Source organism: Apostichopus japonicus, chromosome 3 (genome assembly GCF_037975245.1).
Source record: "Apostichopus japonicus isolate 1M-3 chromosome 3, ASM3797524v1, whole genome shotgun sequence".
Classification (NCBI taxonomy): domain Eukaryota; kingdom Metazoa; phylum Echinodermata; class Holothuroidea; order Aspidochirotida; family Stichopodidae; genus Apostichopus; species Apostichopus japonicus.
Genome location: NC_092563.1, coordinates 22,304,815 through 22,321,008, shown reverse-complemented (window position 1 = coordinate 22,321,008; position 16,194 = coordinate 22,304,815). Strand labels below are relative to the sequence as shown.

Genomic DNA, 16,194 nt, shown 5'->3' with positions numbered 1-16,194 from the left:
TTCTACCAACAAAGGGAAACCAATACTGATTGTCATATGCAGTAAGAAAAGATCATCGATTGAGATATGTTTACATCTAAACAAAAAAGTGTTGATCCTTAACCTAGATCACACTAGGTTGCCTACAGAGGTACAGTGTAAATATTTCATTAAGCAACATTACAGTCATTTCCACTCAGATTGTCCCCTAGATTTATTTGTTCCTTTTCCTTTTGGTTTTGCTCCACACAGCATCCTCGGTCGCATTATAAGGGTAACAGACGAAGTGATGGACCATAGGTTATGGGTCCAGCAAAATTGGGCCCGGAAAGCAATGGCTATGTATCCACACAAGTTTTCCATACATTGTAATATACCTCAACCAGATGCCTTCTGTTTACCGGACACAGCCTTGAGGATAGCACAGCCAATCCGCCCTGTGAATGCTACAACCATCATCCTTGCTGACAGTTCTCAGAGAAATAGCCAAGAGACAGGATCTTGCCAAGAGGTCAACAAAAAAAGTGCAATGAACCAAACTGCTGCCACCAATATGTCCAACTCCAACGATGTCATCAACAACAAAATCACGTCTATATCTTCTTCTTCCTCTGGTGAAATTGTGTCTAGTTCCAGTGATTCTGTAAGTTGTCTGCTCAATATTGCAATTTAATCCACTCCTCTCAAATACTGAAAAGAAAAAAAGACAGGTTCAAAAACATCTGGAAACATTTTACAGGATATTATAATATTTCTTCTTACACTCTGGTGTCCTTTTTTGTCTGTCCTTGCATCCATAATGAATGATTATTTGTTAAAAAATTAAGTGATTCTCTTTGAAATACCTATTTGCGATGGGGGAAGGGTGGGTTGGGGGTACTGTCTTGCACTTTTGGCACTTTTTGTCTGTCATATAATGTGCCTTCAAATCTGAATCAGATAAAATCATTTTGTTTTCCCTTTTGTAATTTTCTAGGAATCAGAAATGTCTTCACAAACTTCTGGTTCTTCCAAGGACACCATCGAGTCTGTCCAAGGACCCTCTAAAAGGGAGACTGTCCCTAGTGTTGAACCTGAAACTAGTACTGACAAAGCCTGGACACAGGAAATTAAGAAACCAGTCTCCCATGGGCAGACGTATCACAAACAATCAAAATTCGGCAAACGGTGCAATCATACTTCTAACTCTGTTCGTGGTAACGCAGGGAACTCGCTCAGCAAGCAGACCGCCAAGGAGCGGCAAGTAGTCACGCCTCATATTGAGGTCACCGTCTCATCCAATAACAAGTCTGAAATTCAAACGTCTCTGCCGAAGGGAAACTCCCGAAATTCTCCAGGAGGGACCTCTTCGTCTTTACAGCCAGTGGTATCAAAGACTTATAGAAGCAAGAATTATACCAACCAGCATGGCAAATTCCGCCACAATAGCGGTGGCAACTCAACCCAGAGTGGCAGCAGTGGCGGAGACAATAATAACAATGGCAGTCAAAATAGTAACTCTGTTAACAAAAGATTAAAGAAGAAGCATAAAAAGGATAACTCTAAGAGAGGGGCAAAGAACTGAGTCAAAAGATGAGACAAAAAGTGCCTGTATTATCTCGGTTTAATTTATGAAAGCGACAAGATTGATTGGGGGACAAGAAAACCAACAAAGAAGACTGTGAAATTGATAAACAGACAAGACTTTAGAAGTAATCTAGAAAATCAGCTGTGCTTTGATTAAGGAGAGAGATAAAAAAGTATTGCTGTTAGTTTGTGATGTAAGTGGATGTACTGAAATGAGCAATTAAAAGTGTTTACCGTGACTCCAATCTGAAATTCACTCAAAGAGAGTCCGTTTATTCAGTGTAAATGTGTTGCTAATCTCAAAGTGAAGCGGATAGTAATCAAACACGTCTACTTTCACACTGTCAGCCTTGTCAACAATGCAATTATTGTTTATATCAAATCTTTTTCTCTCGATGATTTTTTTTTTAACTATGCAGTGACAGAGAAACCATATTTTGTTGGTTTTTTGCTCACCTAGGAAGAGAATATAAAGCATATTCAAAAGCATAAAAAAATATTATTAATGTTGTCATATTGTGACAGGAGAAAAAGCAAGATGATAGAAAGTTTGTAGTGTTGATATCAAAGCAAAAACAACTAAAAAAGATAAAAATGAATACAATACTTAAAGACACCCCACCGCCCCCACCCAAAAAAAAAATGCTAGAAAAAAAGAAAAGAAAAAACAATTTGACAGCAAACGACTTGTACAGGAAGATCACAGAGAAGTAGGAAAGATATTATATTATTATTATGCAGGAGTTCACTTTCTTTTAGTAAAGACTTGGTTTTGACAAGATTAGTGGAAGTTAGTTCTAACAGTTTATTTTTGTGACATTTTTTATGGCTTTGAGAATAAAATTTTATCTGTTACCTAGAGCAATAATTGTGAAGTAACCAAGGAAGGTGGGCAAGAGGCACATATTGTTTCTGAAATTGTAAAGCAGAGTTGGTCTCCATTTCTTCAAACTGTTCTTGTATTCGCCATTTCGACGAAGGTGAATTTGATAGGAGGGTTGTTGCGTGATAATCTGTTGCAGGTTGGATTTTGGTGCATTAATCAGTTGTTAGGTAGTGAAGGTGCCAAGCTATAATTTTTTTCTTCATTTTTATAGGACTTTCTTACTTTGGGAGTTATGCTGATTTGTGTCTGGTGTTTAAGAAAGGACTGATAAACATTTTAAAATTGTGGCTATTGGCCCAAAAACTATATACATAAAATAGCCAAAAAAGTGAAGGGATATAAAATATACAAAGATTAAATTGAGAAGATGTGGTAATGGTTGGAAACACATTGGTTTACTATAGTAAGGTTAGTTTGAGTGATATGGGAAAGGGTAGGTGGGTGGCAAAGAGGTCCTTTAATCTGTCGTTAGCAGTTGCAACTAGATATCTTCTTGGTAGCATGTTGCTGGTCAAGTCGTTACAGGTAATCAAGATTCTCCCTCGCTGCCCTATACTTTTCATGAATTTCAAAACCCATGAAACATAAATATTGTTTCTTATTTGTTTCACGATGTACAGGACGTGGTCTTGTGCTGTGGATATGTGTGTTTTGGGGATATGTGTGTCTTTGGGAGACGTGGGGAGTGGGAGAAGGGGGGTGGGTAGACATGGGTGGAGGTTGGAGGAAATTAGTGATCAAATTAATCCATTAACAGCAGCAAACTTTATAGACCAATTCAAAAAGGGTAGTACTTAAATAACTTGTGAAATGGAAATTCATAGTAACAGGGTCATATTAGATCATGTAATTGACTTCAGAAAGATAAAAAAAAAATTAAACAGAATAATTGGAAGAGCTTGAGTAGGAGAAACTCATAATATAATTGTTATATTGTTGAGAAAAAAAATGTATTTTGTTTGTTACTATTTGATATAAGTAAGATCAACCAGAAGTATAGAAGATTTGGGGGGGGGGGTAGGCATTCAGGAGCATCTTATAGCATTAGGACTCATGTGATTATTCTCCAGTGATCAAATTTAAAAAAAAGTATAAGGAATTGAGGCAATGCCATGGCATTCATAGAGAGAATTTGGGATGGCAAAGATTAAAATATAGTAGTTGCTAAAACCTATGACATATAATGCAGTATAACATTTAATTTTTGTTCTTTATATTATTATGAAAACATAAAAAGAGAAAATACCAGTTGTAACTGTGAAGTAAAAACTAAAAAAAAGTCAGTGTTATTTGGTTTTGCCTGACAGCATTAGACTGTATAAAATGAAAGAACAAAAAGTGGCTCAAATAAAAAAAAAAAAAAATACAAAAATTCCCACCGGACATTAGGAATTGTTGCATCTTAGTGAGTTACCCCTTTTGGTATTTTTTTTTGGGGGGGGGGGGGGATTGACTAACCATTATTGTTTCCATTTTGAGATATTAATAGTGAATTCAATTAAAACCTTTGAGTTATTTTTGAATATTCATGAATCACAATGATCAGAAATGCATTCAATTATAGGTTTTTATGGGGGGGAGGGGGGGACACACTAAACAAACAAGTGTGTATCATTTTCTTATAATACAGAACTTTGTTTGCTCACATTTTTATTTTCATTATCATATCTTTGGATGACTTTAAGAAGGACAGTGTACATTCAAATTGGTATCATTGACAGTTTACCCTTTGTCGCTCCTTGTTGTCACTGCCATGGAATTGAGCACTAGAAATTTAACATTAATAGGAAAATGAATTATTAAAAAAAAAAAAAATCACAAACTATTCCAGTATATTTAGGGAACAGAATATTATTTGAGTTAACAGAGAGAAAGAATGGAGAAAATGGAGTGACAGAAAAAAATACAAAAGAAGCCAAACTATGTATTTTTTAATTTCAGTTGATGGGAATAACAGCCACCTTTTGTTAAGATACGAGAAAGTTTATACAAGATCAATTGACATGTGTTAAACAAACGGATGCCGCTCTTCAAAAACATGTTATGTGAGTGTGCAGTATGGTAAGGGACGATAATGATTGTGTGCACTGCCCAGTGTATAAACTATTCAAGAATATTGTTTGGTCTTGTTGTGGCTGTGCTAAACCTCATGCAGTGATCACATTGCCATTGTTAGTAACAGTGTATCAACATTTTAAATCTGTTGAAATCCTAATCAAAGAATACAGATTCATGATATGTTGAGAGATGATTGGTTAAGTTTTAGATGGGAATCTTTATCAACTCAGCTTACAAGTTATGTTTTACTTTGTTGTGTAAATTCCTTCATTTTGGTAAATCAGTGCTCTATATACATTCATATTATTCACTGTATAATTACCAGCATGTACTACAATGTAATATGTTGTACAGTACAACCTTCAAATAATTATTCTCATGTTACCATGGCGATGCAACTGGCAAACCATGGGAATTGCTTGGTAATAGCATTTTCTTTAAAGTAACCAAAGATATGGACATCAATTTTTTTTTGTTCATTTTGTTATGATGGTGACCTATGTTGAGACCCTCTTATTAAAAGTTCTTGGGGAAGGATTGAGGTTCGCATAAAGTTAACACGTCTACTGTGAAAATGTGAGAAAGTATTTGACACCTGGCTGTGATGTCATCCAATTTAATTAAATATTTTAATTTGATTGTTTCATGTGATGTTTCTACCGAATCAGATGTCACAAATGAATCATGGAAGTAAAGAAACTGTAGATACAAGTCTTATGTGAGAGTTTGAAAAATTTGTGATTATCAGAAATTCCATTCTCCAAATTGGACATCTTGACAAGAAATACTGTTATATATCTATCCAATAAAGGGATATGTGATGTAAGCTTGCAATATGTGTAAAGAAAGGTCAGTTTGATTGATAAAGGGGGGGGGGGGATAGGATAGTTGGGAAGGATAGCTGGGGTGAAGGAAATCTGGGGGCGGATGGGGTACATGTTTAAGTAATTGTGAGGGAGGGTAGGTTGGGAGGGAGGGAGGGTTAATGATGTGCTGCACGATAATATGAAACAACCAAGAAATGTGATAACTACTTCTTTTTAACAAACAGTGGCACTTGTTGTATCCTCTGGTGAGAAAGGCATTGACCAAATTGATTCTTTGTCAGTGTCGAGGTGGAGCGTAGGCAAATGGGAACAGCAAGGCTGTTTGAGACTTTTTAATTTTTTTTAAATCTTATGCATCAGTTCTCTAGTGTAAAGGACAATTTTTTTACTCTCAGGAAAAAATGCATTACAGAAAAAGGGCAAAAAAAAAAGATTACAAAAAGAGAGAAAAATATTGTAGAAACAAAAATAAAAATAAACAAAAAAGCAGTATAGTATATCATTTGTTGTGTTTATTTGATGTTGTTTTCTATTGTCCAGATTTGGACTCCAATTTTGTTACTTTTTTCAGAAAGATATCAATGATAGAACCTGGGCACAAAAAAATGAAATCGAAGTTGATCCAACTCGCATCTCTGTCCACATACATTGTAACCACAGTAACCATGTGATCATGACTATTTGTAAAGTGAGGAAGAAATGTAAATGTGAAATAAAGACATATATGTATTTTCTTTTACCAATTTCAGGCTAGAAAATCAGCTCTGCCACCAACTTGCCCCCCCCCTCCCAAGGCACATTTTAAATAGTAGGCAAATCCACCCTTCACACAGCCTATGATATCTTTATCCCACAGCGCAGAGTGTCGTCAGCTTCTGATCTGGTGTCAAATTATTCTGTTACTTTATATTTCTCAGTGTTAGTGAAAGTTGACAAAATGTCACTCTTATCAACGTTGTCACTCTTATCAACGTTGAAGTAATTTCTACCTAAATCGTAGGATTATTCTCAAACTTTGCAGTAGCTGTCAAACGCTTTTCTGTTTATCCGTTTTAAGATTGTTCCGAGTTGCTTTCCTGGACCGACTTCGAATGTGTGAGGAAAGGGCACTCCTTTAGCCCTCTCATATATATGGTGCATGGTTTGTTCCCACTTCACTGGTAGAGTTAGTTGTTTCTTCAGTGAACTTTTGACGTGTTTTGGATTCTGGTACACTTTACCGTCAATGTTTGAATAAACCTGAATTAATGGTTCTTCTAATGTCACTTCCTCCAGAGCTTTACCAAACTTTTCCTCTGCTGGTTCCATGAATGACGTATGAAACGCTCCGCTCACAGGTAGACGAAGAGTTAGTAGAGAAAAGTCTTTCGCTCTCTCTTGAATAAAGTCCAAGGCCTTTAAACAAGAAAAGAAGAGCCAAGATAATGGAATTAAAATATATGAAATAATTCGTTCTAAACATTTGTTTTAAAATAATTATACATCGATTCTATACACGAACAAAATGGGAATATTAGCTTCAGATAAATGTGAGGATATATAATAAGGCCAGTTTAAAACCAAATGAGTTACAGTAGTCGGTCCAGACTGCAGCTGATGTTACTACAATTACCTTACAATGGACACTCCTAAGAAGTTACAGTACCCTATACACTGTTCGCATATAGATCAATATGTTATTCAGTGCAACACCAAGACACATTAAAGTCATTTCTGGAAGAAATTTATGAATTATCTAGTAAGATTCACTAGATTGAATGATTCAATTCTAGAAGATCAGTAGAGAACTGGTTTCACACCAGCTAGAGTTGGTTCTGAAGCAGTAAAATGGATAGTCCAGAGAAAAGTTATTTTTTTGACTAATCATATCTGGTCATGTTTGCATTCATTGCCAAAAACACATTTAAAGTTGATGTTCTGTAAACAGAATGGGAACATGAAGTAAACAGGTGTGTTGTTTTAAGTGCACACTGATGAATTTGGTTTACATCTTTGTTTTACATTCTTCACTCAATTTTCTTATCAAAATGGGAATCGTTAACAACAGGATATATGGATATATATATGGATATATGGATAACTCACATCCTATAAAGTTAGTTTGATTCCAAAAGCATTCATGAAATTGTCAAGAATTGTGAACAAATAACAATCACAATTTGTTCATCACATCAACATCATAAATTGTTCATTACTTATGTAAATTCTCTCTCTAAATTAAAAAAATTGTTGCCAAATGCAATTTATGCAAACTATTTCAAACATGTTTAACCTCAACATTGCCAGCTAGTACCCTGGCATCTGGATACAAGTAGTTAGCTACAGAGCACATGGCGCCCTCTATCCCATGGTTCTGGCAGTATGTGGCCGCCTCCTTGCAGATGTAATTGTATCGTGCCTGGTCTCTGCCGACAACAGATAGCATTCCCGTCTTTACCATTTCTGATGCTCTTTGCATCGCTTCTGCCCGAACTTGAATGAGAAAGACAGCTGTGGATAGAAATGTAGTAAATTGAAATGAAAGTTTCATTTTTCCCTTGGTGGTCCTTGGTTCTCAAGGAATATCTCTGTAATTAGCCCAGTTTTTTATAGCGACAGTCCAGAAACTATATCTATGGCCCAACCCAACAGTGGGTTGCCAAGAAATTTCCTGTGCGTAATGGGCTTTTTTCCTGACAGCCGAAAGTATGTCTACCTCTCGGAGCTTGCTGTCCGACATTGATGAAATAATATTTTGTAATGTTCATCAAATCGTTAATACAAGCTAGCATTCATACATCCTGAGTGTCGATTCTGAGAGTGCAGTGATCTGATGGGTCATGGCTCAGTCCTCATGGAAGATCCTGGGTCGTGGGCCTAATACAGTTGTAGATTTCAGATTGCTGTTAGATATTAGTTGGTTATGGTTAATAATAAAAAAGTACTTAGGACAGTACTAAAGGAGAGGACATATGATGAAAGGGGCTACAAAGCTATCAGATGCCAAACACATCATGACTTTTCTTTTTTAATTTCTAAATAATCGAGCAGTCATTTAATAGTATGAAGTTAATCCACTTTTTACTTTAAAGTCATCGTGCTGGCAATTTTTTTTGCGACTGTGAACTCCACTGACCTAAGCTGATCTATGACCTCAACATTAAAGAAAAGGATTCATGTACACACCCAATTGAATCAAAGTATGAGGTTCATTCAACTTTTGATTGTGGAGTTAATACTGTATCTTTTATAAGCTAGTCCAAAAAACAATAAGAGTCTTGTACACACCAATGTGCATATATATATGTATGATGTCAATCCTACTTTTACAAGATTGTGGCAAATTTTAGTCAAAATACAGGTTTTAATAATGTCCACACCTCTAGATCTGTGAAACTGAAAGTTACCACACACCATCTTCAAATGACAAGGCACCAGCAAATACCAGAGCAGCAAACTCTCCCACGCTAAACCCAGCAGCTGCTACACAATTCTCAATGGCCTGTATTTAGAAAAGAGAGAAAGTCATTTGTTGTCTGGTAATTAACTAAGTGTATCATAAACATCATAAACTTGGTAATAACGGACAGCTTATGAGACACTTACAAAACACTTCATTTGATCTACCTGAATTACTAAGTGCACTAAACTCCTACGTAATTTTCGACACAGACTTTCAAGAAGTTATCCTAAATGTAATGTAAGTTACATTGCACAGCACAGAATATTATTCAATATTGTTAGGAATCTCTGGAAATTTAAACATCCATAGGTGTATCTATGTCCTTGCCAATTTCAAGATAGACTTGATTATAAGATCACGTAAAATACTGTTTACCTGTCACATACACTATTAGACATAAATGTAATGCGAAAGGTGTGCTCCATAAGTCAAACCAAACCCTTTTGTATTGAGTCTGTTGATCAAATAATCTATTAACGTTTCTGCATAGTGTACGTAAATGACATTTTGCACAGTACTGTGAAAGAAGGCAGAACAGTGTTTTGGGAAATGAAGAAAATACAGTAAATCCTGATTTGATTCATTTCTTGATTAGAAGAGTTTTATATTTAATAGCTGTCCTCGTCCTACAAAAGAGGAAAGGGAGAGGAAAGAGGAAAGGAAGAGGTCCCGGGGTGGGTGTGAGAGAAGAGCAAGGGATGGAAATGTACAGTACAAGTCTACAGCATGAGGTGTAAATGGCATGTGAGGTTAAAATATGCCTTTTGTACACAGTTTTGTCCACTTTTCAGAATTCTGCATTCCCAATTTTATCAATAGTCTCACTCAAAATTTGACAGAGCAATGATTCAGATGTTAGGAGATTTCTATTAATGATATCAGAATCAAAACATTGGTCCATAGTGTACCAATACTGTGTGACTAACATAATGAAAACTACTTACAAGTCCTATGGTTTATAACAATTAGGGAACCCCTAGTGGTTTTACAGATAAATCAAAACCAAAGGGTCAATAGAACTTTTCAAACACATCTCTGAACATTGTCTGTGACTGTTCCCAAGATTTTGGAGGTCAATTCCACAAAATGTTAAGACTACTTTTCAGTTTTCACGTAGCATAATCTTTAGAAATAAGAAGATATACTGTAAGTAGATTGAGGATACAAAACGTGACTGGTGGTTTGACTGAGAAACCAATTCATTGTACAGATACACAGCAAAGTTCATACCAACACAAAAGTCTCAGGTCAACACAAGTTATAAGTTTCTCAGTCACAGGTCAATTCATGTGACACGTCACACTCTATCTGAGCTGATTAAGTCTATTACAGTTAGAATACTAACGTGAAGCATATTCTAGTTTGTGTTGACATATATTGTTCACTGAAGATGTTGTTATAATGACGTCACACATGGCTCATGTTTTGGTGGTTATGTGGGCTATGTATCAAAGCTAATAGAAGCGTGTACAGATGTGGGGATGGAAGACAGCCAAACCGGTTCAAACTGGTTGAGTGCTCATTTGCATGTGCCCATCTGCATATCGGGTTGGCAGTCACCTTGAATCAAGAGTTGGGGTGAGAGGTCAGAGCTAGTTTAGACCAATCAGGTCCAAGTGCAAAGCGTGTGCCCTGTGCTTGACGTTGTAAGTTGTTATTTTAGAGTCAGGGGTTTAAGTTTGTCTCCCAAAGCCACAGACCTATCAGGGAGTATAGTTTGTCTTCCGAAGGGTACAGACGTACAACAGAGGGCTCCGTAATTTATAATTATACTCAGCATTTATGCTAGTGTATTTAAACCCTCCAAAGTTACTGTTGTATTAATCGTTGAGTTTATACTGTACCAAGAGTTAATAAAGAAGAATTTATAATGAAATATCCGCTTTTGTAAACTATTTAGGAAGACTTTCATGTTTACGCTTGGTTAACATTACTAGTTTAAGGCCCGGCTTAGCCTACCATTACCAACTTATACCTAGAACTATCAAAAATATGCCTTACACTCATTCCAATTTTGCTTCCCTCTCCAGGTCAATCAAAAAGTAACGAAGAATGTGCAGTACACGCAGTACAGTAAACGGTGGACTATCTCTGCTGTATATGACTAAAACCTTATGCTAAACAATATTAATAGGCACTTACTACAGACCTTTGGATTTTCTTCTCTTAGCTTCTCAACCGCAGCCAATGATGTCAAGAAGACAGCAGATTGGCAGAAAATAGTCTGATCCAGGTCTTCTTTGGAACCATTGGTACAAAGTCGTTTCAAATCATACTGTAATATCTCTGAGGCAACTTCAAACATATCCTGCACATTAGGGTACTTCAAGAACCCCTCACACATACCAACATATTGGCTCCCCTGTCCTGGAGAGAGAAGGACCGAAGTAAGAGAGGGATCGATTTTCTCACGTCTCGGTTTCTCCGTAGTCAATTCTGCTATACTTTCTTTAGACAATCCATCAAACTCCAAGATTTCTTTCTCAAGTTGCAATGCTGATTTATCTGTCTCCTCCATCAGAGCAAGTAGTTTTGTTCTACTCTTTTCCTGTCCTCTATACAAGAAGTCTCCTCCTTCTCCTTGCTGACCTGAATAACATCTCCATTGCAGGAGCATTCTACTCAAAGGTGGACATTGTTTTAACTGATTTATGCTGTTTGATGATGGAACCAGCTGTCCCACTAGAGTTGTTGATGTAGATTTCACCAGACTTATACCAAGTCTGTATCTCTCTAGCTTTAGGTGACAGTTCCTGCATACAGGTAGAGCCATTGTCACAACTCAGCAGTAGGAATAACATTTCTTTGTACGGACTGTGTCGATAGCGGCTAGCAATTCCTACAAATATAAATTGAAATCAAAATAGAATAAAACTGACATTAATTAGAAGACTGCTTATCCACTAGAGAGCCCATTATTTTAGGCGGGGGGATGTAGTACCTAATATCCCCCCCCCCCCCAATATTTGGAGGCATAGTTTTTTGTGTGGCTATAAATAGAAAACAAGAGATAATAATCGCCGCCCCTGATTACAGTGTTAAAGCTGACCATAGGTCCAGGTACCGTGCCCACATTAGAAGTGTACTTGCAAGTTTCCCTGGATTTTGAACAGAAATAAATATCTAACATACTTATTAGCCCTAGGTATGTACAGTCAGTGTTCGACTTATGGCCAAAAAATTGCATAGCAACAAATTTCGACAATTGCTATACAATATTTTTGTTGCATAGCAGTTCCCCAATATTGAATAGCAGTTTTGAAATTACCACAAAACGGACCAAATGTTGGCGATCAATGTATTAACTAGAAAATGTTTGTTTATTATTATTATTTATACTAGTGTTGCTACGATAATCGTTTTCAATATCGGTATCGGCCGATATTTGCAATATCGGCAGCATATCGGTATCGGTAAAAGTTTGCCTAATTGCCGATAACAGCAAACCGATACTGAACTTTTCTTTTTAACAGCAGAGCTACCTGTACTTTTTTATACTTGCAATGATTTGTTAATCTGCCCAAGACGATCTTTAGCGTCAGTTAAACCCAGATTCATTTTCGATTAATATCCATGGAAACCTGACTCTCCGTAACATCTAAAAACACGTCTACGGCGCGCGAATATAACCAATGACCTTCGTGAACCTTGGCCTACACACAGCATTAGTGCAGCATATATACACTGTACTAACCATTCATTTCCTCAAAGGCCTACGTGAAAACCTTGAACATGATGCATACAGTAACTGCAAAGTTCAGCAGTGTTGGAAAACCTTGTTCAATTTCCCGCGAACACACTGCCGATTTCCCGCCGGTGTTCGCCTGCCTAGCACGCGTAACGTGCGAGCATAAAGGCGTGGTGTCCAGGGGCCCGTCTTAGGGCTATGGTGGGGTCATGGGGTAGAACCCCTCGTGGGGATCCTGGGGGCGAAAGCCCCCAAAAATTGTTGTCATTTTTTGCGATGTCTGGCGATGAAAAAATTCGCAGTTGAGGATGCAAACTACTGACAACTTTTTTTATTTAAATTGTCCCGAAACTGATAAAAAATTTAAAGTGACAAGTTAAAGTAGCTATATTATCAGGCGCGTATCCAGGATTTTCAAACCCGGGGGGTGCGAATTACTATCTAAGCGGAGCGCCACCATCGGTTGGCGCGCAGCGAACAAGAAAATTTCTTGTTTTGAAACCCCCCAGATCACCGGAAACGGCACTTCTCGGGCTTGAAATGACCAACCAGATGTACACTTTTTGCCTGAGAACCAAGTATTTCCTAATAGTTTTTTTTTTCCATCCATAACCTTTTTGAAGATTGTCAACCCGGCACACATCATGTTCGACCTGATCGCATCTCCTGTGGTTCTTTGCTTTTGAAGGTGATTCTACGTCGCGGCCCACAATACCCGTCAGCCCCACTTTTCAAGGTTTTAAGCCCCATATTTGTTCAGAATTTGAAAATTCACATTTCTCGTGAATAAACTCACTTCAAAACATACCCATAATGTTGTACAAAATTTCATCTATGGACAACCAATATAGAAAAAACTTCCCCAACCCCTAACAGACCGGTCAAAATCGCACGAGTAGAGGGAAGTGTGATGTAGAATGTTGGTCAGAAATTTTCGAAAATTCAGACACAGTTAATTTATTGGTGTAGAAATATTAAAACCTGTTATAACGGCTATTATAAAACTTGGTTGAAGGAAATGAAAAAATAGCAGATATTTCCGAAACCGAACACTACACACATAGGCGTAGGAGGCGCGGCGGCAGTGGCGGAGCTAGGGGTATTGGTCAGGAGTGGCGAGAATAGTCTGAAGGGGCACTTTCGACACTATCTAAGCGGAGCGCCACCACTGGTTGGCGCGTAGCGTACAGAAAATTTTTGAGTAAAGATACTCCCTAGATCGCCGGAAATGACCCTTTCCGGGCCTGGCTAATTTGCAGATAAACGAAGAATAAGGTGTCATCGCCAAATTACACCAACAAAATGTGACAAATGTCAATAAGTAGATGAGAGCGCAATGAAAAAGTCAATAATCTAGAATAAGTAAAAAGTGGTAAAGAGCTGAAAAAGGCGCCAGCAGTCCATTTGAGTCCGTCAGGGGGGCATCCGCCCCCCTGACCATATGGACGCTCCGCCACTGCGCGGCGGGGGTGCAGGCCCTAATTCGCCATTACTAATGTAAAAGAGAGTTTTGACATAATTGGACCTCCATGCTTTTTATACATCTACATGAGACATGTCGTTGTTTACATTAGCATCCCGCGGTATACTGCGCAATTTTAACGGACCGTACGGTACATGATGGCATGCGATGTAATAACCGATGCTTGCTTATATGATATTGACATGAACACGTTGAGCGCGCGCGAAGCGCGTAGCGAAAATTTTTGGTTATTTTTTCAGGCAAGTCGGACAGTTTTGAGGCTTTTCATCCTGGAACGCCATTTTCATGCTCACTGATATGATGTGATATCTGCTGTTTGCGTTACAAATTCGAACAGGCGCGTAGCGAGGAATTTGCCAAGGGAGGGGCGAAGCCTGTAGGCAAATTATCTAAGCGTAGCGCCACCATAAGTTGGTGCGAAGCGTACAAGCAAATTTTGACCGAAAATGTCTCCCAGATCGCTGGAAATGACACTTCCCAGGCCTTGTAAGTTGCCTGTAAGCACTTTCTATTTTGAAATTACTTAGCGATATCATTTAAAAAAATGCTGAATGGGGGGGGGGGGGCGGGCGGTCGCCCCCATCCCAAAATGCGTCATGTTCCCCGACGACACGGTCGAGTTCGAGACCAGCCACAGTTGGTTTCATAGCACAATTCTACACACGCGTTATGATAGACCATATATAGTATATATATAGATCATTAATGAGAGAGGAAAATGGAAACGTCAACAAATGGAGTTGTCGGTGTAAGGGGTAGGGTGAGTCACACTTTTACGAAATCGTTGATCCGTCACTGGCTACCCTTCAGCGCTGTAATGATGTCACTGTTCTTCTTTCTCTTCCCGGTGTCTTCGCGTTTTGCTTTTACTCCCTCTTTTTCTCCTTTTTCTCTCTTTCTTCTTTTTCTTTTCCCTTCCTTCCTCTCCTCCTCCTCTTTTTCCCCTCTTTTTTTCCTTTTTTTTCTCTTCTCTCTTTCTTACCCGGGGGGCGCGCGCCCCCAACGCCCCCCCCTGAATACGCACCTGTATTATGTTATAAAATGAAAAGAGATTTAATCTGTCTTTCAATCTTTAAAAAGTGCAACTTACAAAACTTCCGATATTATGAAACAAACAACGTTCAGCAAAGCCCCGTTTCTAGACTGCCTAACAATGAATAGCGTGCACTATGCGTACATTTTTACAACTGCAGTGTTTAACAATATACCCAACTACTGTACCACGGTACATGTGCTGCGAATTTGCCCAGGTACCTTCCCAACAACTGTGAGCTCATCCCCTGTGTAACACCTGTCTGTTAACATTTTTTGGCACGTTGCCAGGGAACCTTTTAGTTAGGTGAGATCTGTAACCGCCGAGGTGGTTAGGCTATTTTGCTTAAAACCTAACTATGGTAGGATATTATTTTTTCATTTTTTTTTTTTCGCTATACGGTCAAGTGAATAAGTTGTACATTGAGTATAAACTCAATAAATTATAACTTCTACATTGTAATCGACAGTTCGTAAGTTAAGGTTTGAGTGTTTGCTCCCAAATCTGACTAGGAATTTGTATCGCACAAATCGGCACAATGTGCGATGCTGATTTGGAAACGTCTCGCAAGTTTGTCGTTTTGGATCGCATTTTGCGATGCGATACCGGAAAAATCGAACACTGTGTACAGTATGATTCCAATTTATCACTAAAAAAATTTAGGGCCTAGACCTAGTACGTATCAGTTGCCAACATTGTTTTATGTTTGTGTCCAAAATAAATAACCAAGGAATGTTGCCAAAATATTCTTTCTAGAACATTCCTAATGTGCTTTGTCATTAAAACAAAGGGTAATATGTTATATCATAATTGTACCCACCATGCAACCTATGCTCTACCTGAAGTAAATAAATGTAATTATTTTCGTACAACGTTAGTTAGTTTCCCTAATACTATTAGTATTACTACTACTAGGACCTAACTTAGGCCTACTTCTCTTGGACTTCAGCCAGTGGTAACACGCCGCATGTGTGGCCTATGTAGACTGGCACGAAAGTTTGTTACTGTAGGTTGGCGACATTCAAAATGTCGCAAACGGACTCATTCTTCCGTTGTCCTTAGTGTCCGCACTTCATTTTTCTTGAATAACCCGGCTTTATTTAAGCACCGAATACCGACCACCAATGTAATAAATGCGCTGTTATACGAAGTTATCATGAGTAACCGGTGTGAAGTTAGATGCTTATTCCCCGTTCCTCGTTCGATATTCGCGAATGAGTAACTGAGCTACA

General features: G+C 38.1%; 2 protein-coding genes across 10 annotated transcripts in view; one reads left to right on the top strand and one right to left on the bottom strand.

The window, feature by feature from the left end:
* Nucleotides 1-1,662, top strand: part of LOC139965472 (uncharacterized) — a 49,627-nt gene extending 47,965 nt beyond the window's left edge. For all 9 annotated transcript variants that reach the window (XM_071967852.1, XM_071967854.1, XM_071967853.1 and 6 more), the window contains 2 exons: nucleotides 232-622; nucleotides 956-1,662. In XM_071967852.1, coding sequence (XP_071823953.1) covers nucleotides 232-622; nucleotides 956-1,543 — 979 coding nt within the window. In that variant the 3' untranslated portion in view covers nucleotides 1,544-1,662. The remainder of the gene's footprint in view (nucleotides 1-231; nucleotides 623-955) is intronic.
* A 4,149-nt stretch (nucleotides 1,663-5,811) lies between these two features.
* Nucleotides 5,812-16,128, bottom strand: LOC139965481 (malonyl-CoA-acyl carrier protein transacylase, mitochondrial-like). The gene is made up of 5 exons (XM_071967886.1): nucleotides 15,896-16,128; nucleotides 10,908-11,597; nucleotides 8,710-8,797; nucleotides 7,589-7,806; nucleotides 5,812-6,711 (listed from the first exon to the last, which is right to left on the bottom strand). The coding sequence occupies exons 2-5, from the start codon at nucleotides 11,529-11,531 to the stop codon at nucleotides 6,325-6,327; spliced, it is 1,317 nt and encodes a 438-aa protein (XP_071823987.1). The 5' UTR covers nucleotides 11,532-11,597; nucleotides 15,896-16,128; the 3' UTR covers nucleotides 5,812-6,324.
* Nucleotides 16,129-16,194: the final 66 nt, after the last annotated feature.

Excerpts from the sequence above, each read along its gene's own strand:
- LOC139965481 (XM_071967886.1), bottom strand. The coding sequence starts at position 11,531 with ATGGCTCTACCTGTATGCAGGAACTGTCACCTAAAGCTAGAGAGATAC. Across the intron at positions 7,807-8,709 it reads TGCCTTGTCATTTGAAGATG|CTGTCTTTCTCATTCAAGTT; the intron begins GTGTGTGGTAAC and ends TTCTATCCACAG. Across the intron at positions 6,712-7,588 it reads TACTAGCTGGCAATGTTGAG|GCCTTGGACTTTATTCAAGA; the intron begins GTTAAACATGTT and ends TCTTGTTTAAAG.